The sequence below is a fragment of the Myotis daubentonii genome, chromosome 9, assembly GCF_963259705.1.
Source record: "Myotis daubentonii chromosome 9, mMyoDau2.1, whole genome shotgun sequence".
Classification (NCBI taxonomy): Eukaryota; Metazoa; Chordata; class Mammalia; order Chiroptera; family Vespertilionidae; genus Myotis; species Myotis daubentonii.
The window spans coordinates 39,106,568-39,131,600 of NC_081848.1; the positions used below are offsets into that span (position 1 = coordinate 39,106,568).

General features: G+C 43.5%; 1 protein-coding gene across 5 annotated transcripts in view; it reads left to right on the forward strand.

Moving 5' to 3' along the window:
- The window catches only part of PAK1 (p21 (RAC1) activated kinase 1), a 124,856-nt gene extending 100,250 nt beyond the window's left edge, over positions 1-24,606 (forward strand). For all 5 annotated transcript variants that reach the window (XM_059708368.1, XM_059708370.1, XM_059708369.1 and 2 more), the window contains 8 exons: positions 1,991-2,054; positions 5,511-5,559; positions 8,198-8,310; positions 8,489-8,606; positions 12,796-12,895; positions 13,867-14,063; positions 14,456-14,593; positions 18,975-24,606. In XM_059708368.1, coding sequence (XP_059564351.1) covers positions 1,991-2,054; positions 5,511-5,559; positions 8,198-8,310; positions 8,489-8,606; positions 12,796-12,895; positions 13,867-14,063; positions 14,456-14,593; positions 18,975-19,061 — 866 coding nt within the window. In that variant the 3' untranslated portion in view covers positions 19,062-24,606. The remainder of the gene's footprint in view (positions 1-1,990; positions 2,055-5,510; positions 5,560-8,197; positions 8,311-8,488; positions 8,607-12,795; positions 12,896-13,866; positions 14,064-14,455; positions 14,594-18,974) is intronic.
- Positions 24,607-25,033: the final 427 nt, after the last annotated feature.

Consider the following 25,033-nt stretch of genomic DNA (forward strand, 5'->3'; position numbering starts at 1 on the left):
ATCTGAAACTGAGATAGTGGTGGGCACAGAGAAATACAAAGGAAAACAACGACTCAAAAGATAAAACTTTCTATTATGAGTAGAAAACAACTTCCCCTGGTCCAGGCAAGAAACCCTGGATAGGATTTAGAATGTGGAGGTAGTTGAAACATGAAGGATAGAAGTAGAATGACCAAATCTCATCTGCAACTGGACAGAGTGGAGCATGGATCAGAAAGTAACAAATATATTCAATTCTATGCTCTTGTACTTTCTCTTGGCTTTGGGGAGGAAAAACAGGGTTTGCTTTTTTTTTTAATGTAACTTTATTTGCATCCACAATATACCCTAAACAAATTCTAACTTCAGAAGCATCTGGTTGATTCTTTTTTTAATTTTTAAAAAAATTTCTACTGTTGAAAGTATTACAGATGTCCTCTCTTCTTCCCCATTGATCCCTTCTAGCCTACCCCTGCCCCTTGCCCCAGGCCTTTACCACACTATTGTCTATGTCCATGGGTTATGCATATATGCCTGCAAGTTCTTTGGTTAATCGCTTCCCATCCACCACCCAATCAGGAGCGAGTATGCAAATTAACCCAACCAAGGTGGCGTTGGCCACAGAGCAGGAGCAAGCTGGAGGCTTGGGTTGCCCCTGGCAATGGAGGAAGCCAAGCTTCCTGCCCGCCCTGGCCAGCCCTGGCCTCCATTCAAGGCTACAAAGTTTCAATTATAGAAGATAAATAAATCCCAGATACCTGCTTCCCTCCGAGGCACTGAAAAATAAAAGAAAAAAAGAAGGGCCTGGGAGCTTGGGTCACGGGGGGCCATGGCCAGCCTGCAAACAGCCATCAGCCCCTCACCCAGGCTGGCCACACACCCCCAGTGGGGACCTTCACCCCATGGGGGCGTGGCTGGCCTACAAACCACCACAGGCCCTTTGTTCAGGCTGCCCCACACCCCAAGGGAACCTCCACCCTGATCAGGGACACCCTTCAGGGCAAACCAGCCGGCCCCCATCCGTGCACCAGGCCTCTATCTATACTAATAAAAGGGTAATATGCTAATTAGACTGGGAGACCCTCCAGGAGACCTTCCAGATGTTCTGGACAAAGCCATGGTGGTGGGGCCAAGGTAGAGGCAGTTAGAGGCCAAGAGGGGAGGGCAGTTGTGGGTGATCAGGCTGGTGGGGGGCGGTGCCGTTGGGGGTAAGCAGACCAGCAGGGGGGCCAGTTGGGGGCAAGCAGGCCGTCAGTGGGGGCCAGTTGGAGGTGATCAGTGGAAAGCACTTTGGACTGGGAGCTGGAAAACCAAACTCCTAATCTTAGCCCTGACACCAATGTGCTGTGTGACCTTGGGAGGAAGTATCTTCCCTTCTGTGGGCCTCATTTTCACCATCTCTAGAATACAAATCGTAAAACTCAGTGAACTCTCTCGTACCTCTTTCTTTGCACTTGATGTACTTCCTTCTGTGACCCCTTCTCAACTTTCTCTCCCTACCTAACTCTTATTTACCCTGTAAAAATCAGTCCAGATATCACCTCCTATCTGAAGCCTTTCCAGTCTGTATTTTGTGCCTCTTTCTGTAACCCTTGCCGTCTAGTGCAATGATTATTATTTTTCCATGGGACTTTATGCTTGTCTGTCTCCTCCATGAAACTGAGCTTCTTGAGAGCAGAGACGGTCTTAACTGTCTCATCTATCTTTTATTCCTAGCACTCAACATAGAGCTTGGCACATGGTCAGCGAGCATATTAAATGAGTAAATGTTTATTGAATGAATGAATTAAAAATTAATAAATGGTTCTCAGGAATTTAGAAATGGAATAGATTACTATGAATAAAAGGGTAAGGAGATGAAACTTTTGGGGGAAAGTTTAGGATCTCCTTAGTATGGTTTTTGGGTATTGGAGGTACCTTTGCCAACTCCAGGGTTTGGAGAAACATGGGGCCTGTTTCGTATCTTGATCTGAGGGGGAAAAATGATTTTTGGTCTCTGTTTCTTTCACAGGAAGCATAGTGAGTGTGGGCGATCCTAAGAAGAAATATACACGGTTTGAGAAGATTGGACAAGGGTTAGTAGGGGCATTTTCTTTACCTGGAAAAGTGACTTGAAATTGTGTGTACTGGTGCATGTGATTTTGCTTTTGTTTTGCCTCTCAGAAACCTTGTTCTTCTTTCTCCACTTCACCCCTCACCCATTTGAAGGTGTTATGTTAGGCTGACTTCAGGTTTGGCAGAATTATGCTTAATAAGAGAGATGTGCCATTAGCCAACCATGTTGCTAAAAATACCCCTGCAATGAGAATTGAAAAACCATTTATTTTCTTAGTATAAAACATGCTTCCCAAATAACAGCTCTGCTTTTTCAGATTAACCCTGTTTACCTGGTGCTCAGCTCTACCAGCACTAATATGAAATGAAAGACTCAATTGCAGACCCTTCTGCTAGTATAGCAGGACCCGTTTTTCTAGGTGGATAGTCTTCTCCTCTCTGGTTCCTTCTCTGCATCTTGTATGCTGCCCTCCGTGTACTGAGCTCAGCAAATCTTAATTAAGTCCTGTTATGTACCAGGCAATGGGAATACAGCTATGAATCAAACACAGTTTCTGCTGTCAAAGATCTCATGTCTACAGGAGATAGTCAAACAAAGAATTAGAATACAGTTGACCTTTGGACAATACAGGTTTGAGCTGCACGGGTCCATTTATGTACAAGTTTTCCATAAATACTGTAAACGTATTTTCTCTTCCTTATGATTTTATTTTTTAAAGTGTGTGTATATATACTGATTCTCTCAGAGAGGAAGAGAGAGGGAGAGAGAGATAGAAGCATCAATGATGAGAGAGTGTCATTGATTTTGCTGCCTCCTGGGTGCCCCACACTGGGGATTGAGCCTGCAACCACTGGCTCAACCACTGAACCATGGGGGCCGGGCTGCTTTTCTTAACATTTTACTTTCTCTAGCTTACTTTATTGTAAGGATACAGTATATAACACATATAATGGGCAAAATATGTGTTAATTGACTATGTTATTAGTAAGGCTTCCGGTCAGCAGTAGGCTTTTAGTAGTTAAGCTTTTGGGGAATCAAAAGTTGTACATAGATTTGTGGCTACACAGGAGGTCAGTGTCCCTGTGTTGTTCAAGGGTCACCCCTATACTGTGATTTCTTAAAAAGCATTTGACCGTTATTTTGAACAAAAGAAGCCAGACATAAAAGAACAGAAACTCTATGATTTTATTTATATAAATATAAGTTCAAGAACAGGCAAAACTAATATATGCTAATAGAAGCCAGAGAAATTGTTGCGTCTGAGAGGGGAATGCTGATTGGGAAGGGGCATGAAGGAACCTTCAGGGGTGTGTGTTGTTGGTGGTGCACACGTGTGTATACCTATTGAAAAATCATCAAGTTGTTCACTTAAGATTTGTGCAAATTACTTTAGGTAAGTTATATCTCTATATGAAAAATAAAAATAATGAGATTTTTATAGACCTACAGAAATAGCTAAAATTAAAAAGAAACAATAAAAAAATTACCTGGCTTATGGAAAGCTCTCATCTCAGTGTTAGTTGAATGAAAGCATTATTGCTAATGAAGTCATTGAAATTTTCTGTTTTAGTTTTTTCCTTATGATTCCAAAACTTCCTGGAAATAAAATAAAGGGCCTCATTTATAAAATAAAATAAATTGTATAATTTACTGATGTTTTGATTATACAGCATTCTACAGCTTACATCAGTTATTTGCATCTGTTGTTTAATCCTTAAAACAACCCTGGACTTGTGTGAATCTTATTTTTTTTCCTGTTGGAGTGCTTTTTCTACTAGACATGCTTTCGTGAGTCTGAACTGATATAAGGTTGTTAACATCTTGAGAAGGAAGTAAGAGTAATCTGGTACGGCATTTCCTCAGCTAATTACATTGAGGTACTGAGAACGTAGCAGATGTACAGACAAGTGTGGGCAAGTCGGGTCCCATCTCTGGAGTTCAGTTTCTTCATCCATAAATTTAAGGGAGAGCAATTGTAGATTCTGTGCCTTTCACGTCCCGAATTTATGATTTTTAAAAAAATTCAGATGTGTGAAGCCCATAAAGAGGCAACATCTACAAAATGTGCTTTCCCTGCTTATTTGACAGGTCTGTTAGTGTAAGGGAGGAATGAAATATTTATTAATCACCTGTGCTGATGATTTCACATGCCATGATTTCAAAAAAAACACAAATGCCACATAATTATGATGAATTAGTGCTATTATAATATTTGCTTGTTCTTCCCTTTAAGACCGGAGGATTTTTTTGCCCCACAATTCATATCTAAACATATGTCTATTCAAGGTAGAAACAATCAAGTACTAACCAGTGGGCCCGAGTTGCTTTCTAGACTTCTGAAATCATAGAGATGTCCACCCCCAAGGCCTTTTAAGAATGGTTCATCTGGTGGGATGGGGGAGGATGGGCACAGGAAGTTAGACACCAGCTTTATGACAGAAGATGGCTAGAGGCAGGATGATGAGTCAGTGGGAATAGCCGCCAATGCAAATAATACAGTCCTTTTTGATAGTCCATATCTTATGATCACAATTTTTTTGGCATGTAGCTAGGATCTCAACTAAAGAGTGGTGGTTAGGAAGCTGGTGACCATAATTTCTAACTCTAAGGCAACTTACAAGTGACTTTTCTCCCTGAATTGTCCCGACTTCCCTGCGAAGCATAATCTCAGGGCTTGCTAAAATGCTTTTTTTTTTTTTTTTTTGGCAATACATGGAATTAAATTTCTTATCTGACATATGACATGTAAAGTTACAAATATTGCTGCATATCATCACCTACAAATATGCAGTTATAGTTATAGGCATAACTATTCATAGTTATAGGCATAAAATGAGGTTTTTAGTTATTTTAGGTGGACATGATTACTTTTCTAGCATTATTCCTAGTACTTCTCTCCCTCCCACTCCCTTTTCTCTTTGTGTGTGTGTGTGTGTGTGTGTGTGTGTGTGTGCGCACACATATGGGTACATGTATAGTGAGGATACCTTGGGGCTGGGGTAGAAATATCAGATTTTCTGGGAGCATATGTATTTAAAAAGCATATTAAATATTTTATGCTTAGAAAGAATGAAAAATACAAAACTGTTTTATAATGAAATTCACATATCCTCTTGAGAGCATAAATAAATAATTGATTTAAATTCTCTTATACACTCTTATACTCTTACCTTCACTTTGCAAACGAGGAAAGTGAAACTTAGAGAATAACTTGCTCAAGATTGTATATCTAGTAGATACTAGGTAGATGTTCTAGATTGGAACTCAGATCTTTTGGCCACTAGAGCCTGTATGCTCTTTGCTACTACATACTGCCCCTCAAATCTGAGAAGGTGGGGGTGGGCAGTGGGGAAGATTATTTTTGCTGCTGTTATAAACCCTGTATTGCCAAATTGTGTGTAGATTTGCATTTGACAAGTACCACCTCACTTAATACCTATGTTTTTCCTCTCTCTCTCCCTGACCTGTTGTTCAGTGCTTCAGGCACTGTGTATACAGCAATGGATGTGGCCACAGGACAGGAGGTGAGTGTCTATAACCAACTATTGCTCCTTCAGCTCTACTGGTTTTTTGGTTAAATTTTAACCCTTCTTAGCTCAATAGGGACACTATGTGAAAGATTCAGTGCTGCCGCAGCACTGAGGCATTACAATCGTATCTAAATGGCTTTCCAGTGGCTGTGAAGCGGGAGATCTGGCTGAGCGGAGGATGGCGGATCTCGTTGTCCTCCCAGCCCCTCACACCTCTCCTGAAGGCCCTCGATAAAATGGTTTTATCCCCTTTCCCCCAAAATCATATACAAATGCAACAGACCATATTTTCCATTGTGTACACCTAAAAGACTTAGAGTGCCGAGAGGAACCTGTATTGAAATAATGGTGAGGAAGGAAGGGTGGTATCATTGTGTCAATTTTAAATATGGTGAATTGGAGGCAGAGATCTGGAAAACAGGAGGTTATGCCCGTTCTAAAAGTCCCTATGATGTAGGTAACAGGGAGTTTAAATGACTTGTAGGGTGGTACAGTTCGCAAGGACTGGGTTAGAAACTTTTGATTCCAAAACCTAAAGCTGGGCTTTCTGGGCTGCAGAGCTCGGTTTAGGCGCTAGGGTTCCTTGTTATGTTTCTGGCCTCTTGGGTTTTACAGCCCTTAATGGGAGGCTGGCTCATGGTGGGTAGTTCCTGAAAGGCCTGGAGGCTGCGTGTATGAGAAGCTACCCACAGGAAACAAACTTGACTTCCCTACGTGCCTGCCTTGTGGTTATAAAACTATGAATGGAAGTCCATTAGGGTGGCTAATGAGTGTGGTCAGGAAGACCTTGCTTCCTGCCCAGGGAGTCTAAATCTCCAGGCTTCGGGAGTAAGTGCTTACGAGGGGCTGTCCCCTGGGATGAGCTGAGCTATTGTCTGTGACCTATAGGAAGACCGTATGTTAGTGCTGGGAAGTCTTCCAGTGGCAGATTGAACTATTATTTTTCAAGCCTATTGTTTAGAGGGAATGTGTGTAATAGAAGAGACTGGAAGAGGCTTTGGAGTCATGTGGCCCTGTGGGCACTGATTATGACTTTAGGCAATTTTCTTGTAAATGTTAAATCTCAATTTCCTTACCTGCAAATGCAGGTAATGATTTTTACTTACAGGGTTGTTGTTAGATTTTACTGACATAATGTAAGCAGAGTACCTAACCTCCGGGCCTGGTACATAGTAGGCATTCAAAAAATAGTGGTGGGAGGGTGGTTGGGTTTTGCTATTGTTCCTGTTGATGTTGTCATTCTTGCTGCTCTGTGCCAGGTACTTATCAAATGCAGTTATTACTGTGATTAGCATTTTCATTGTTGCCTTACTTTATCATTTAAATTTCTTTTTGAATATGAGTAACACATTGGCCACTATCTCATTTAGTCCTCAAACCAATCCTGGGAGGAAGGGAACCAGGGTTGGTATTATTATCCTCAGTGTATTGATGAAGAGACTGAGGCGTAGAGAGCTTGTGATTGGTCAAGATCAGTAAGGGCAGACTCAGCCCTGGAGCTTACATCCTCAGAGTTCAGGTCCAATTCCTTTTCTGTTATAGGAGTGCTGTCTGCTGGCCTGAAGAGGAGGGGTCTGATTAGGTGTGAAGGGCATGTAGCCTAGGCCATAGTTAGTCAGTAGCTATTACAAATGATCCCTGAGGTCCTGCCACTGCCTCTATGTTATCTTCTGTCCGCCTCTGTTCTTCCTTTCTGCTACCAGCAGTGACTTCTGTGAGGTTCAAGAATACTATTCCATCCTTCGAGATGGCCTGAGGGAATTCCAAAGGCACTCCATGGCTCCAAATCTTAACATATGTTACAAGGGCTTACTATACTTAATGTAAGATGTCTTTAGGTCAATGTGTTACCCTTCAGCCATATGTATGCAATTCACATATCCCTCTCAAACACAATTTCCTTATCTGTCAAAAGGGGTCAGCAGTAATGTTGAATTTGTTATTTCGGAGGATTAAATGAAATAAAATTGAGAATACCTTAGATAGTACCTGACACAGAAAAGATAGATAAAAAAGTGCCTTGGAAACTAACCTATACCTTATATTTGTATTATGTGGAAACCGATTTATTTCTATAGACAAGAAACCTATCAAGATCTTTTTTCATACACAAGTAGTATAGGGATTTTATCCTTTTTTTGTCTTCTCTCTTAATTGGTCCACTCTGATTTGTCTTTCCACACCAAGTTTAAAAAGTCATTTTCCCCTCTCTGAAGTCTCTACATTGCCAAATATGTTCCTGTAGTATTTTGTATGGACTTTTGTTATAGCACACCTCTTTTATACTGTGATTTTAAAAAGTATTTTTTAATATGACTATTTTATTTAGTAGCAAGGTTGATCCTCAAACTGGTGCATATCAGAATCTCCTAGAGGGTTTATTAAAATACAAAATTTCTAGGACTGGCTAGAGCCTGAAAATTTTCATTTTCAACAAGTTTCCAGATGTTGATCCTGCTGGTCTAGGGAGCTCATATTGAGTACCACTGGGCTATGTTAATAAATTGTGAATTCTTCAAGGGTAAGATCATATCTTAATCATCTCTGCTTAGTGTTTAAGGTCTGGTACTTAGTAGATGCTCAGTAAGTACTGAGTGACTCTAATTGTGTATCGAATGCACTCTGATTTCAGGTGGCCATTAAGCAGATGAACCTTCAGCAGCAGCCGAAGAAAGAGCTGATTATTAATGAGATACTGGTCATGAGGGAAAATAAGAACCCAAATATTGTGAACTACTTGGACAGGTATGGACAGGTCCTGTCAGAGAGATAGGGCCTTTGGGACTGATGGATGGTGGAAGTGTTAAAGGAGAAGGCAACGCCTCCATTCGAAGTGCAGGTTCACTCTGTCTACGTGCTGAGCCTTTGAAACCCAGTTCTATGACTCAGTGTACTCTGATCCTTCTTACCCTTTATCCTACAGTTACCTCGTGGGAGATGAGCTGTGGGTTGTCATGGAATACTTGGCTGGAGGCTCTTTGACAGATGTGGTGACGGAAACCTGCATGGATGAAGGCCAGATTGCAGCTGTTTGCCGTGAGGTAAGGCCAGTGGCCAAACCAGCCTTGAGCAGGATGTAGTCTCCATACCCAGGTCTGTCAGTGTTCAACATCTGGTGGGATCTCAGCCTGGGCACTGTGCAGGTGGGAGAAATTAGATGGGAAGTCAGACTCTCCCATCATTCTTTCATTATACCTGTTTTGAAATTTCTATCACCATGATTTTTTTTCTTTAAAGATAACTTTATTCCGATTATAAAATTACTAGAGGCCTGATGCACAAAAATCGTGCAAGAGTAGGCCCTCGCAACCCTGTGGCCCCGACCCCCCACTGGTTGTTCCGGAAGGTCGTTCCGGAAGGTCTTTCCGCTGTCTGCTCTAATTAGCATATTAGCTCCTTATTATATGGGATATACCGATTATAGAAAAATTAAAAAGTACCAAAATATATATCAAGTCACTCATAATTTCAACCCTTAAAGATAACTGCTATAAACACTTTGTAATATTTTTCTCTCTTTTATATGGACATATATTTTAATCATATGTGCTATGAGGTTTCCTAGGAAGCAGAGTAAGAAGGTGGTGACAGAGGAATTGCTTTTTTAGACAGAGTCATCAGGGAAGGCTTTGCATAGGTTTGAATAAAGATCTGAATGATATGAGGAAGTAAGCCAAGCTAAAAGTCTAGGGTAAAATATTTCCAGGCAAAAGAAATAGAAAGCAAAGCATAAATGGGTATTCTCCTTTCTCCTCTTTGCTATTAAGTGTCTGAGGTCTGTAACGTGCTGGAGTAAGAAGGGGGAGGCTCTCTCTGTAAAGGCTCCATGAGCAGCACTCAGAGGATAGCCACGTTGTCATTAGAGTGAGAAGATGAAGGGAATATTCAGAGAAGTTGAGGATATTGGATGTTTTGCTGATATGAGACTGGAACTTTTCAATAGCCCAGAGAAAAGTTTGGGAATTGGGGAAAGGGAAAGTAGAAGATTATATTAGGTTCAGAGTTTTATGGGGATGTGTCCAATAGTATGATTGAGGTTTGATGATATAACACCTGGAGGCATACAGATGAATTTATGTAGTTGTATATTTAATAAATATTAGGAAACAAAAGCATGTGAAATCAGTACTGTCCTAGAAAATATGACAGTATTTTTTAATATGACAGTATTTACTTTAAAAACCCTGTGATCTAGAACAAGTACAATAGGTTAATGGAATTAATACCAGCTTGGGATTCTTAGGTCTGACTTCTTTTCTGTACCACTGATGCAGTGTTTCAACTTTTCCCCCATTATTTCTGCCTCCACCTCAAAGAGCCTTTGAAGACATTTTTTTCTAATCACATTGCCCCCATGAAATTTTAATATCATAGGTACATTATGTTGAATATCTGTTTATGTACTGTGACCCTTTGGAAACCACAAACCATTGTAATGTCTAAGATGTTTTTCACTCACCCCAGAAACCTACTTTCACTAGTTAAAAATACATGCATGATACATGCATGTGTACTCAAGGAAATCAATTTGCCTCAGATTATTTATCTTTAAAATGGAAATGCACAGAGTATATATACCTTAGGGGTGCCATATGGATCAAAAAGCACTTTGAAGAATTTTTAAATGTTGCATAAATAGATGGCATTGCTGTTTCATTGAGTTCTAATAGAGATCATCCCACTTTTTAAAAAAGCTTTAGTGAGATATAATTCACCCATCTAAAGCACAGGTGGTCCTGACTTATGTTGGATCACCTATGACATTTTGACTTTATGATGGTGCAAAAGCAGATGCATATAGAAGAAACAATATTTTGGAGTTTGAATTTTGATCCACTCAATCAAGGCATATACTTTTATTGTTTTTAGTATATTGAGTTGTACAACCATCACCATAAACAAGTTTATCACCCCAAAAAGAAACTCCATACCTGTTAGCAGTCACTTTCCACTCACCCCACTCCTATAGATTTGCTTGTTTTGGGTTTCATATAAATGCAATCATGTAGTATTTGCTTATTTTTGACTGGCTTCTTTCACTTAGCATAATGGTTTGAAGGTTCATCCTTATTATAGAACATAGCAGTGCTTTATTCCTTTTAATAGCAAATCAGATTGCATTTATTTATCTGTTCATCAGTTGATGGACATTTGGGTCATTTCCACTTTTTGGCTATTGTGAATAATGCTATAAACATTCATGCATACGTTTTTGTTTGGATGTATTTTTTTATTATTATTAATCCTCACCCAATGATATGTTTTTGATTGATGAGAGAGAGAGAGAGAGAGAGTGAGAGAGAGAGAGAGAAGAAAGTTCAATCAGTTGCCTCCTGTACGCACCCAGACTGGGGATCAAACCCACAACCTGGGTATGTGACCTGACACTTCAACTAACTGAGCCACATGGGCCAGGGCTGCATGTATGTTTTAATTTCTCTTGGGTATATGCCTAGGAAAACATTTTGAGGAATGGCCACATTGTTCTCCAAAGTGGCTGTACCATTTTACATTTCTCCTAGCAGTGCATGAGGGTTCCAATTTCTTGAAATCATCCTTTTTGTTCATAATTTTTGACATTCAGAGGCCAGGGTTTTCAGCCTCCTAAGGAAAACAACTATTACCTTTATAGGGAATAGCCACTTCTGGATATTGGTTTATTTTTAATTTAGCCATTAGTATGCTTTTAAAAATAAAGTATTAATTTGAGAACATTTAAATATCATTTTCATATTGGTTTATATCTTTACTAGAGGCCCGATGCACGAAATTTGTGCAAGAGTAGGCCTTCCTTCCTCTGGCTGCCAGCACTGGCTTCCCTCTGGCACCTGGGACCCGGGCTTCCCCCCAGCTGCCAACAGGCACCCAGGACCCAGGTTTCATCTGAAAGGTCATTCGGAAGGACAGGCAGTCTAATTAGCATATTACACTTTTATTGTTATAGATGGTTTTTAATTTGGTAGAAGCTTCTAAAATTTTAGCTTTGGGTTCTGGACTTAACTTAGTAGATTCAGTAGCATTTTATAGATGGGGAAACAGTAGCCCAGAGAGTAAGTGATTTATCTGGAATGATTTTGTCCATCAGGAGTGGCAGAACCAGGCACTTTCATTCTTCCATTCAGTCTCTATGTTATTCATTCTGCCTGCTAAGTATAGGTGTTTTCTAAGGTTTTTTTTCTTTCTCCTCTTATCTTCTATAACATTTGCCAGTTCCAACCATTTCTATAACTTAAAAAAAAAATCACCTCTTCACATATGACTCATAAATATTTATCTCAAGTCTAGACCTCTGTATAGAACTTAAGACTCTTATGTTCAATTGCTTACTGGACATTGTCTACAAATGCTTATAGGTATATAGATTTAGCATACCCCAAACAATATAAATTATCTCTAAAATAAGATTATCCTTCTAACTTTACTGCTTCTAATATCAGTTCCAGATGCCTAGTTTCCCAAATATGACTTTATTTGTCACTTTCCTCCAGTTTTATTATTACAAAATTCTTTCCATTCTTCCTCAGTACTTTTTTTGGGGGGTCTCAGGTTCTTTGCCAAGTATCTAATGCTCTGTAAAAAACTCCAAAATAAAATATATTGGAGGAACTCACGTACTGAAAGAAAACTGCTATACGGTATATTATAGTAAGGTATAATAAATAAGGTATAATCTATAATAATAAAAGCGTAATATGCTAAACCAGACAGCCGAACGACCTTGCCAACGTCATTCTGGACGTCCTTCCGGACAAAGCTGTGGTGGCGGGTGCCGAGGCAGAGGCGGTTAGGGGCAATCAGACAGGCAGGTAAGCAGTTAGGGGCGATGAGACAGGCAGGCAGGCAGAGTGGTTAGGGGCAATCAGGCAGGCAGGCAGGTGAGCAGTTAGGAGCCAGTGGTCCTGGATTGTGAGAGGGATGTTTGACTGCTGGTTTAGGCCTAATCAGTTGGACATCCCCCAAGGGGTCCTGGATTGCAAGAGGGTGCAGGCCGGGCTGAGGGACCTGCCCCTCTAGTAAAGATATAAGGCAGCATGGAGTGTTAGAGGAATGCTTAACTGGGAGACAGGAGACTAGGATCTAGACCTATCTATGCCGCTCATTTGGAGCAAGTCCTTTTACTTGTTGGAGCCTCACTTTATCATAGAATTAGGAAGTTGGATTAGTTGACTTCCTGTAAGTCTTCGTATTATATGTCCTTTCTTTCTCCCCCTGCCCACACCACTTCAATAGTGCCTGCAAGCTTTGGAGTTTCTGCATTCCAACCAGGTCATTCACAGAGATATCAAGAGTGACAACATCCTGTTGGGAATGGATGGCTCTGTCAAGCTAAGTGAGTAGGAGTGATAATGCTTCTCTTCCCAGTGGGACCGTGTCTCCTGTGGGACAGTGTTCATATAATAGTAGCTAGAGCACTCACCAAAGAGCATTTCCTCAGATCTTTATATTACTACTATATAAGGTGTCATTTTTTTTCATTCATTTATACATTTAGCCAAAAAAAAATGTGCTGAATGCCCCCTATGTGCTAGGTCTTCTGATGGATACGGAGGACGCTTTTGCCTGTCTTCAAGTAGTTCTCAGTCTACATGAAATACATAATTACAAAAATGAGTTTAGTGTAATATTTGTCATTCAGTCATCCATTCAGTATTATATGTCTGTTATATTCCAGACCCTTTTGGAATAAAAAAAATGAGTGAGAAGACATAGTCCTTCCTATCAAAGGCCTCGTAATTTAAATAAACATATAATTGCAATGTAATCTAAATGAACTTCAGTCAGAATAAAAGTGTAAGGACCAGTAGTCCAGACAAACAGGTTGTGTCATAGGTGGATGGGGAGACTGTTCTCAGTCTCTGCTCTGGCCACAGGGTGAGGAACTGATAAAAGTAGGGCCCTGCCTCATTGTAAGTGATTAGAGATTAAGTCTGAGACTCATGCCCAGGAAGTAAAGCAAGGACCTACCTGCCGGATTTTGGGATATGGGGATTGTTTTCAAGAAGAAAGAAGAATTGGAGCAAGTAATCAAGGCCAAATGGGCAGCTTGGACTTTAATGTCTAGTCCTTTCGGCTTGAGGATGGATAAAAGGCCAGAGGTGATATTTGTTATGTTGCTCCTACTTCTCTTTAAGGTTGAACAGGGGCCAGGCTAGGCGCTGGGCATGAAAGTGGCAATTATGTGACTCCAGCTTTGGAGAGAGAGGGAGTGAGGCAGAGATTGAAACCTGGGGGTAGGCATATAGTCAATACTCACGAAAGAGTACCCTAAACACAATTCCTTTCCTTCTTTTCTTTTTCTAGCTGATTTTGGATTCTGTGCCCAAATCACCCCAGAGCAAAGCAAACGGAGCACCATGGTGGGAACCCCGTACTGGATGGCACCAGAGGTTGTGACGCGGAAAGCCTATGGGCCCAAGGTTGATATCTGGTCCCTGGGCATCATGGCCATCGAAATGATTGAAGGGGAGCCCCCGTACCTCAATGAAAACCCTCTGAGAGTGAGTGTTGCTAGTCCCATTTCAAATGCATACTGAAACCTAGAGATCTGTAATCGAGAATAATAATTAACCTTTAGGTATGTAGCACACGTCATCATTTACCAAGTGCTTTCCAATATACTGCCTTGTTTTATTTTTACAGACGTGTGGGATAAGCACTATTATCATCCGTGTTTTACAGATGAGAAAGTTGGAAGCTCACTGGCTTGCACGTGGTCACATGGCTTGTCAATGTTAAACTTGATCCTTGGTCATAGTCTTTCCACTATACCAAAGCTGCCTCTTTGTGTCCTAGAAGCATAAAGCAGCTGACCTTATTTCTAGAGGGCATGTCTGGGACCAAGTGAGAACCTCATTTGGAGCCTAAGGTGATTTTCCACTTGTCTTGTCAGGCCTTGTACCTCATCGCCACCAATGGGACCCCAGAGCTGCAGAACCCAGAGAAGCTGTCATCTATCTTCCGGGACTTTCTGAACCGCTGTCTTGAGATGGATGTGGAGAAGAGAGGTTCGGCTAAAGAGCTGTTACAGGTAACTGGTGTATGCAGAGAAGCCCCTGGTTTTGGGAAACCACTAAACCAAGCCTGTTTTGCTTCATTTTTGTCTGTGAGGTACGGGTTTTTATAGAACCTGGCTTCTCTCTTACCACTTTTGCATTCAACCTATATTTCCAGGTCCCTAACCTTCTTCATCCTGGGCTTCTGCTCCTGTCATTCCCTTAGGCTCTTCCTCAGCCTGTTAAAACTCTGCATTCTCCCAGGCTCAGCTGAGAGATCTATCTGGGCTCCTACTGAACTTTGCTTGTATCTTCCTTTAGCACTTGTTTTGTTCTGGCTGGTTGGGTCTAGCAGAGTTTGATTCTTTGGTAGAAGATGCTCTCTAATATGAAAATATTACAAAAGTTATATTTTACTGGAGATAAGCTCAAAAAATGCATTTTCAGTAAAGGGTATCAGAGGTCATAAGTTTGGGGGATGGTTAGAGCGCAGCTTTTCAAGTCTTCCCTGTTTCTTCAGTTGAAACCCTCTCAGATGGTGGCAGTGATATTCTGCCAGACGTGGCGAAGCCTGAAGTCAGGGGTTTGCTATGTCTTTGATACTACCACCTGCTGAATTCTGAATAGACAGCCTAATTATTTCACACGGTTGCAAAAGCTGTCTTTAGCAGGCCACATTATTTGTATTTAACACTTATGTTCCAGGTACAATTTCTTATTCCTAGTATATTTTACTACATTGTCTATGGTGATTTAATAATAAGTAGCACATAACTTTATAACAGTGAGCCATCTGCAGGCATGCCCAGTCAGTCACTTTTGTGTTAGGGTCAAGAGCAACTAAGCAGGGCAGGGCAGAGCAAGATCTACCACACTGCTCTGCATTTCTGTTTTCCCCACTAGATTACACCCTCCATTTTATTAACCTCTGGGTCTCCTCTTATAGCTAGGACCTAGTTCAGAATAGGTATTTAGAAGAAATCTGTTAAATTGAATGGAATTGCTTAAATTGAAATGTTACCCTCTAGAACATATTTAGCATTTCTTTGTAATTGGGGTTACTGGTTACAGAGCATTGGTCAATTAGATATGGGATCTGGGTTCTGCCAAGTGTAATCCAATCATCTCTAGAATCCTTTGGAACTAAAAACCCCTTATAACACGCAGTACAGATAGGATCCCTTTGCCTTTCATACGAGGTTTGTTCAGGAAACGCGAGGCATTGGGAAATGTGCAAATACTATGTTAAGGCTGTGACTGAAGATATTGTTAATTAGGTACCAAATTGTAGTTATTGAAAGAGTAGTGCCCTCTAGAGTTTTCTTGATATAATAATGTAACTAATAGTAAATGCAGGATTTTGAATCTTTACCACACTCCAGGCACTAGGAACTTTATATATTTTTCATTCATGCTTTATAACAACCTGAGAGTTATAGCTTCTGTTATTCCCAAGTTTACACATGAAAAAGAAGAGAAAATTCAAGCATTTAGTAACTTTTTTATGATTACATAACTGATAAACGGGTAACCAGGATTTCAACCTATGTTCATTAGGCTCTCAAGTTTGTGTGCTCTTGGCCACTGCTCTTTTGGCTCGAAGAGAGTGAAAACTGGAAGGGCCTTAGGGTTTATCTAGTCTACTTTGTTCACTTTATAGAGAAGGAAACTGAAGCCTCTCAGTTGGATATTTGATCATGCTGCTTTCTCAGCTCAGAGGCTCATAGAACATGTGATCTGAGGACATGGGCTCTTTAACGTTACTGTACATTGTAAATATTTAAAACCATGACTCTTGGAATCTTAAAGAATGAAAGCTTCACATCTATTTCTCCAGTGCAAACACATATGTGAACAGAAGTACATAGGATCTTATGTTGGAATTTATGTCTGCATGATTTAGCCAGATCTTTTTTTATTCCTTTCATAATAATTTTAACTTCTTGTTCTTAGTACCTCTTTATGTTCTATCTCTGTCCAAAAGGAAGTTGAAGCAACTTACAAGCAAAGAATCTATATATATTGTCTCTGTGTGTGTCTGTACACATATACAGCATGATTAAAAAGGGACTTATAAGGATGGCAAAAAAAATTAAATTTGCAAATAATTTGAGTTAAATTGTTTTGTTTAAACATCAAATTTAGTTCCAAGTTTTCTGGTAGTTGGACTGGAAAGGAAATGTGGTAGTTCCTATATTCTTATCAAATTGAAGAAATATCCCCTATTCTCAAGGCACAAAGCTTTTTTACTAATAAATATAAGGAAAATCATTTTTAGTTAAGAGACTGAGTTATGTAAAGAATTGTTTTTCATCACAGTTTTATTGAAAATGTACATGCTGTTTTCATATGGTGCTTTCTCCAAAAAGTCTTCTTTAATAGTTGGGGATATGGCCCAAAGTACAGTCCAATGAAAGTGATTTGGGTTAGGACCAAGCTATTGATCAAGTCCTTACTGGATTAATTAGCCTTACTGGATTCAAGGATAGCACAACAAATTATGTGGTCTCATATGCTCCTGAAACACAGTATTTCAATATATCATTGAGTCATGATTAGTCAGTACTTTCCCACAGAGGTAATTGTTGTTCTGATTATCACCATAGTTTAGTCTTACCTAATCCTATCTAATAATAGACAAACATGGTAATTGACCGTACCTTCGCTACGCCTCCCATTGGCTAATTGGTGTGATATGCAAATTAACTGTCAACAAAGATGGTGGCTAATTTGCATACTGCAGGCAGGGCGGGCCAACGCGAGCCGCCATCCGGGCCCCATGTGCCGCCTAAGCCCCGCCCCCAGCTGGGACCCCCGTGTGCGGCCCTGGGTGGCGGGGCTTGGTGCTGTGATCGTGATCGTGATCGGAAACCAGGCTGCAGGCAAGGCGGCACCCCGGGACCCAGGAGCCACCCTGCCTGTGGCCCGTGATCGTGATCAGAAAGCTGGGCTGCAGATAAGGTGGCCCCCTGGAACCCAGGAGCCCGTTGGCGAGGTCTGCAGGCAAAGCAGCGATCAATGTATGAGGGGGAAGGTGGGGGGCAGAAGGAGCTACAGGAGCAGCTCTGGCCGGAGACTGAAGACTCCCGCCAGAGCGAGGAGCAAAGACTGAAGGCTCCAGCCACAATGAAGACTGTGTCCAGAGCGAAGATGGAAGGCCGTGGCCAGAGTGAAGGTCTGGGTCCTGGTTGCCAGAGGAAAACTGGTGCTGGCAGCCAGGGGAAAGAAGGCCTATTGCACGAATCTCTTCATGCAACGGGCCTCTAGTCAACACTAATAAAAGAGAAAAATGGTAATTGGCGTACGACGATACCCTTTTCATTGGCTAATCAGGGCTATATGCAAATTAACTGCCAACTAAGATTGGCAGTTAACTGCCAACTAAGATTGGCAGTTAACTGTCAACAAGATGGCGGTTAATTTGCATATGTAGGCACAATGCAGGGAGGAGAAAGGGAAAGCAGGAAGAAGCCCCCTGCCACTGACAGTGATCGGAAACCCAGGGTGGAGCTAAGAGCTGGGGGGCAGGTGCCTTTTCCGCCCTGGCCAGTGATAGCAGGAAGTAGGGGTGGAGCCAGCGATGGGCGCTGGGCACGGTCGAAGATGGCAGTCCCAGGAGCTAGGGGCCCCTTGCTTGGGCCTAAAGCGAAGCCCATGATCGCGGGGCCGCTGCAGCTGTGGGTCCCCGCTGCCCGGGCCGGACGCCTCAGCCAGAGGCATCCTGCAGGGGCAGGGGTGGAGCCCGCGCAATCGCGGCGCCCCCCGCTGCCATTGCAGGCCTGGGCAAGGGGCTGATCCTGCGATTGGAGGGTGATGGGGGTCAACGCCTGAGGGCTCTCAGTATGTGAGAGGGGGCAGGCTGGGCTGAGGGACACTCCCCCCCACCCCCCCCCCCCACCCAGTGCACGAATTTCGTGCACCGGGCCCCTAGTATAATATAAACTCCTTTGTATCTGGCTTCTTTCATTCAACATAATGTTTGTGGGCTTTTTCTCATTGTCAGTGTACCAATTATTTATTGTATTTCTGTGTAATTTTCTGCATAGTATTTTATGACTATAACATTATTCATCCTTCCATTCTCTTGGATATTTGGGTTCTTTTTAGTTATGGCTATTAGCAGTAAAGCTGTGATGAACAGCCTTATGTCTGTCTTTTGATGGATACACAAACTCCTCCTGGAAATATCCCCAGGAGTGGAATTGCTGGGATATAGGACAGATTGTGTTTAGTTGAAAGTAGATACCGCCAAATGGTTTTCCAAAATGGGTTGTTATCTTTTAAAGATGTCCTTCAATTTGGGGATAATCTGAAGCTTTCCAGGTAGACATGGATGCCCTTAACATCTTGTAATGGCTGCTGAGGAAGAGTGGTCAATAGTCATGTGTCTTTTGCTCTTTTTTTTTTCTTTTCTAGCATCAGTTCTTGAAGATTGCCAAACCCCTCTCCAGCCTCACTCCACTCATCGCTGCAGCAAAGGAGGCAACCAAGAACAATCACTAAAACCACGCTCACCCCTGCCTCCTTGTGCCAAGCCTTCCGTGAAATTAATGCTAATTCCAGAAATTCCAACCCTTGATGCTCTCTCTTCCTTGCCTTGCTCCTCCCATTTCCTGGTCTAGTGCTCTCAAGACTTTGATCCTTGAAAACCATGTGTCCAGCATTGAAGAGAAATGCAACTGACTACTCAGATGACGGCCATCTGAGTAAGGAATTTCCTCCTGATCTGCAGATGTGAGGATGGCTTATGATCCGAGCTCATAGGAATAAACCCTTGGACTCCTGTTTCTACCTAGCAAAATCTTCTTCACATACCACCTCTTCCCAAACCCCAGGCCAATCCATTTTTGGCTGTATAAATTTTTGGCTTTATAACATTATCAATTTGTAATTGGTTGAGGCTTCTTTAGTTCTTGATTTTCTGTGACTGAACTGCCCAAACACCGTATTGTACTTGAAAATTGGAACAGCTTGAGGAATGCCCTTGGGGTTGATAATCTGTCAGGGACATGAAATGACCCAGCTTCCTGGACCATGTCTGTGGCACAGCTGATACTGAGTTGGGAAGAGAGGGCTACCACATTTTTCCCTGTGTGTGCTTCTACAGCTGCTTGGGAGGGTCTTGACCCAGTAGTGTTCCCCATGCTATTTCTTGTGAGATGGTCTTGGCTATCTATGTAGCAGCTTTTGACTCCCTACATCCTTTAGACTGCTGCTCCCCATTCTGTCCTTGTTTAGAACACTGAGAAGTTTCCTAGGGCCTATGCTGAGAGCAGTGTGAGAAGTCAGGAGAGAAAACATTAGCTGCTTTTAGAACAAGGCTGGATATCAGTACCTGTCCAGCGATACCTATGTGATATTTTAAGAACTCCGTCTCTTTTTCCTTTTGGGATAAGGAGCTGAAAGGTTAAGTGAGATCTCCCAATGGCCTGAATCTTTCGGTCAAAGGGAAGGATCTCCAAATCTGAGACTACATGTTAGTTTGGATGGACTTGGTGGCTTGAGATGATACTCTGCCAGCTGTGAGGGGGGACCCTGTTTTCACAATGCATGGCCAAGCTCTCTGCAAATGGAAATGCTTGCACTGGGTGTTTGGGATGTTTGCTACCTCCTGCTATCTGTGGTTTTGGTCCTGCCACTATGGTAGGACCCCTGGCCAGCATTGTGGCTTGTCATGTCAGCCCCATCGGCTACCTTGTTATGCTCTGAGGTACTACTGCCTCTGCAGCACAGGTTTTATTTCCTTCAATAAAAGAGGATGAAAATACTCTACTTGGAGTATATGCCTTTCTTTTTTCCTTTATTTCCTCGTTTTTTTATTTTGACATAATCTCAAACTAAAGAAAACAAATTTATGAGATAAATATATGTTTTTCTTCTCCATTTGAGATTAAGTGTAGATAAAATGCCCCTTCACCCCTATATATTTCAATGTGTATTTTTTCTTTAAAAAATATATTTTAGAGAGGAAGGGAGAGGGAGAGAGAGATAGAAACATCAGTAATGAGAGGGAATCATTGATAGACTGCGTCCTGCACACCCCACACTGGGGATTGAGCCCACAACTGGGGCATGAGTGCTGACTGGAACCAAACCGTGACCTGGTTCATAGGTCGATGCTCAACCACTGAGCCATGCTAGCCAGGCTCTTTCTTAACACTTATATTTTAAATATAAATTAAGAGAAATGGGCCAAAATGTTTGTATATTATAAGGTACTAGGGGCCCAGTGCACGAATTCATGCACCTTGAAAGGAACTGTGGGCCGCAAGGCTGCAGTGGCACAGGGGCGAGTCTCGGCCCATCCTCCATGCCCCCGCCTGGCCCCTCCTGTTGCAGCCCGGGTTCCCACTCCCGCCACCGCCGCTCCCATGCACTCATGGCGCTGGCCCTGCTCACACCCCTGTTGGCACAGAGCAATTGGGGCCAGTGCCGCCAGGGGGTGCAAGTGGCAGCTGCTTCCCCGATGACCCCCCAGGAGCAGGGGGAGGTGGAGAAGCTCTCAGGGGCTATTGGGACCGGCCTGGGGCGTTGGCAGTGGGTGAGAGCGGTGGCTCTGGCACCGGCTGCCAGTGTGAGTGGGGCCGGCGCCAGCAGTGGGTGCAATCAGGGCTGTCGCTGGTAGCGGGTACGAGAGGCGGCTGTCGGCCTTGATCACCCTTCAGGAGCAGGAGGAGGTGGAGAAGCCCTGAGGGGTGATTGAAGCTGGCAGCCGCCACTCGCACCCGCTGACGGCGCCAACTGATCAGGGCCGGCACAGGGCGCTGGCAGTGGGTGCAAGCAGCAGCTCTGGTGCCGGCAGCAGGTGCGAGCGCCCAGTGGGACCGTGGCACGTGGGAGCAAAGAATTTTCAGTAACCACCGGAGGCTCACCCCCATGGCAGCGACCGGAGCTTCACCTTAGTCTGCATCCCCACTCACCTGCTCCACCATCCCGCCACAGCCAACGCCAATCATGTTCCGCGCTCTGCCACCTGCTGCTGACGCCTGCCATGTTCTGCCTGCACCCCTGGTGGTCTGTGCATGTCATAGCAACCGGTTGTTTGGTTGTTCTGCCTTTCAGTCTATTTGCATATTAATGTTTTATGTATATAGACTAGAGGCCTGGTGCACAAAACTCATGCATGGGAGGGTGTCCCTCAGCCCGGCCTGTACCCTCTCACATCCCTCGTGGGATGTCCGACCGCTGGTTTAGGTCTGATCCTGCAACTGACAGTTGCATATCCCTCTCGCAATCCGGGACCTCTGGCTCCTAACTGCTCTCTTGCCTGCCTTATCGCCCCTAACCGCTTTCCTGCCTGCCTAATCACCCTTAACTGCCTCTCCCTCAGCCCCTGGCACCCATGACCTAGGCTTCCCTCTTCCGGCCGGCCGCAAGCAACCAGGACCCGGGCTTCCCTCCCTTTGACCGGCCGCAGGCACCCAGGACCCCAGGTGGCACCACCTGGGCCCCAGCTTTGTCAGGAAGGACGTCCAGAATTTGTCCGGTCTATCTGGTCTAATTAGCATATTACCCTTTTATTAGTATAGATTGGCTCAAGCAGTTATGGAGCCTGAGAAGTTTCATGATCTGTGTCTGCAAGTTGGAGACCCAGAAAAACCAGTCGTTTAAAAGTCTGACAGTCAGAGAGCCAATGGTGTAGATTTCAGTCAAAGTCTGATGTCAGAACCAGGAGCACCAAGGGCAGAAGATCAATGTTCCAGCTCAGTAATCTAGCAGAAAGCAACCTTCCTCCACCGTTTTCTATTTAGCCCCTCAACTAATTGGATGATGCTCACCAACAGTGGGGAGGGCCATCTACTTTACTAGGCCCTTCAATTCAAATGCTAATCTCTTGTGGAAACACCCTGCAAATACACCCAGAAATAATGTTTAACCAGATACTATACTGGGCATCTTATGGCCCAGTCAAGTTGACACATGAAGTCAACCATCAACCTCCCCAGCCCCACCTTCAGGCAAAAGATGCTGTCAGCTTATGGCTTTTAGATCAAGGGGTCAATGTATTAAGATTGGTGACCCCCCAATATTGTTTTGTGTAAGAAAATAAAGGCACAGGAGATCCTCCATGCAGTTACTGAAATTGGGTTGCTTATGTGTAAGAGAGAAGGAATGTTAGATGATGGTATGGGAGTGATGAGAACCCAGACTACCTGTTCACTTTGAGATTGCAATGGTAAACTGGTTAGTCTGATGAGGCCTGAGGAATTGTTAACCGATTGCCCCTCTGCAATCTTAAAGTTGTCTGATTAGTTGGATGTCAAAACAGAAGCACTGACTGTCCTGTGACCCTTCCATTATAGGGATGACTGTTTACTGCTGGGATATCTAGCCTCCACTCAGATAATGGAATATTCTTCATGCTTAGGCAGCTTAACAGCATATTTGCATGCCTTTTTAAAAAACTATATCTGCAGAGTGATGGAGACAAGAGAACTCTGAAACTCATAGACAATTGCTACTTGTCTAATTTTATATTGGCACTGAACATAGCTGTCTCCTCTGTGTTAGCTTTCTATTGCTACATAATAAATTACCACAAACATTGTGGCTTAAAATAGCACAAATTTCTCTATACGTCAGAACTCTAGGCACAGCACGGCTGGATTTTCTGCTCAGGATTCTAGGCTTGAATCAATGTGCCATCTAAGGATTCTGCCCAGAACACCCTCCAACGTTCTATCTGCTCTCAGCCATCTGTCAAGGACCCAGGCAGCTGGGTTTAGTGCTCAGAACTCAGGTCAAAGCTAGAGAAATAGAGGAATCAAAGATTAAACAAAACTAGAACAGGCTAGTTTTAAGCAGGTTAGGAAAAACAACAACAAATAACCAGGCTGCAAAAAATATTTAATGCCTAAACTGAATGATTAACAAGTTTATACTTGTTATTTTTATAAGAACCAAAGCAGAAGCAAGCAGGGAGTACTCTACAGCCTAAAAGGCACATTTCAGATGTGCTCTGCAAGCTAAGGTTGGGGTTGGGCTTCACTGCAGCCTCCAGGCAGCTGAGGGAGCCTCGGAGGCCACGCCCCCGGCCACGCCCCCGGCCACGCCCCCGGCCCGCAGGCGCATCCTCAGCCCGGCCTCCATCCTGAGAGACGCTGGTCTGGTCAGTGCGAGGCCCAGGCCTGAGCTTGGGCTGGGAAGTCACGGTAAGTCAAGTGTCCAGCTCCCCGCTTCCCACTAACATCTTCCGAAACAGGAGCTACGTTCCTGATCAGGTTGGCAGTCAGACCTGCGGCCTGGGGGCTCAGTCGGCTCCCGGGGCGGTTGGCCCTGGGGCTGCCATTACCTGCGGGGCTGGTGGGGCAGCTGAGGCTCAAGGGCTTCCACCTGTGCGGCCCCCGGGGCCACCTCTCGGAGGGACCGCAGACCCGGCCGGCCTCCGGGTGGGCCTATCGGGAAGTCCCCGCAGGTGTGGAGGGCCCGGCGCCTTTGTCTGGGGGTCACAGCCCAGCTGCGAGGAGTCCAGCGTCTGAGCATCGTGTGTAAGGAGCTCTGTCCGGGTTCCTGGCTTATGGCGGGAGGCTGTCTTTTCTAGGCCCTCCATCCTGGCAGGCGCGCCCTGGGTTTTAAAAAATATGTGGGTTTTTGTTTTTGTTTTTTAACTGATTTTTAAAGAGAGAGGAAAAGAGAGGGATAGAGAGAGAAACGGATGAGAGGGAAGCATCACCCATTGGCTGCCTCCTGCGCGCCCCCTGCTGGGGACCCAGCGGACAGACACCCTGGCGTGTGCCCCGCCGGGGAATCAACCCGGGACCTCTTGGTTCTTGGGACTGGGGTCAACCACTGAGCCACACTCACCGGGAACCCCCGCGTTTTGGACACCAGCACCTGGATGAACAGTGGTGCCCTCTCCTGAGATGGGAGGAACTTGGGGAGGAATGGGTCCTGGAGGGAAAATCAGGTGTTCGGTTCTGGAATATTACATTTGAGAGACGCGTGAGAAATGCAAGTGGACATTTCAGTATGTCGGACGTATGGGATTGGAAACCAGAAGAGCTCTGGAAGGGAAGCAGTATTTATTGATCGTCGCTCCCCGCCCCCCCCCCCCCAAAAAAAAACACACGTTATTGAAATTTCAGTGTGGACTTGGCTACCGGGCTGGTAGACTCAAATATAAAGGGCATGCAGATATGTGGGAAATGGTGTGCTAATTATTTTGGTTAAAATGCTGCCTTTTATCCAGTATTCAAACCGTTTACCATCCTCTTAGTCAAAGTTGTTTGTTCAAAACATTTTTCTTGGATAATTCGATATTTGCAACAAAGACACCAAGTTTGTGTAGTTTCATCATCAACTAGTTCAGACTTTTTTTCTTATTTCCATTGTGATTTTTTTTTTCCTTTGACCATGGATTTAAAAAAAAATATGGTGTGTAATTATGCAGGTTCCTCAAAAAAATAAAATATACATTCCACAAATGAGTGAGATCGTGTGGTATTTATCTTCCTCAGACTGGCTTATTTCACTTA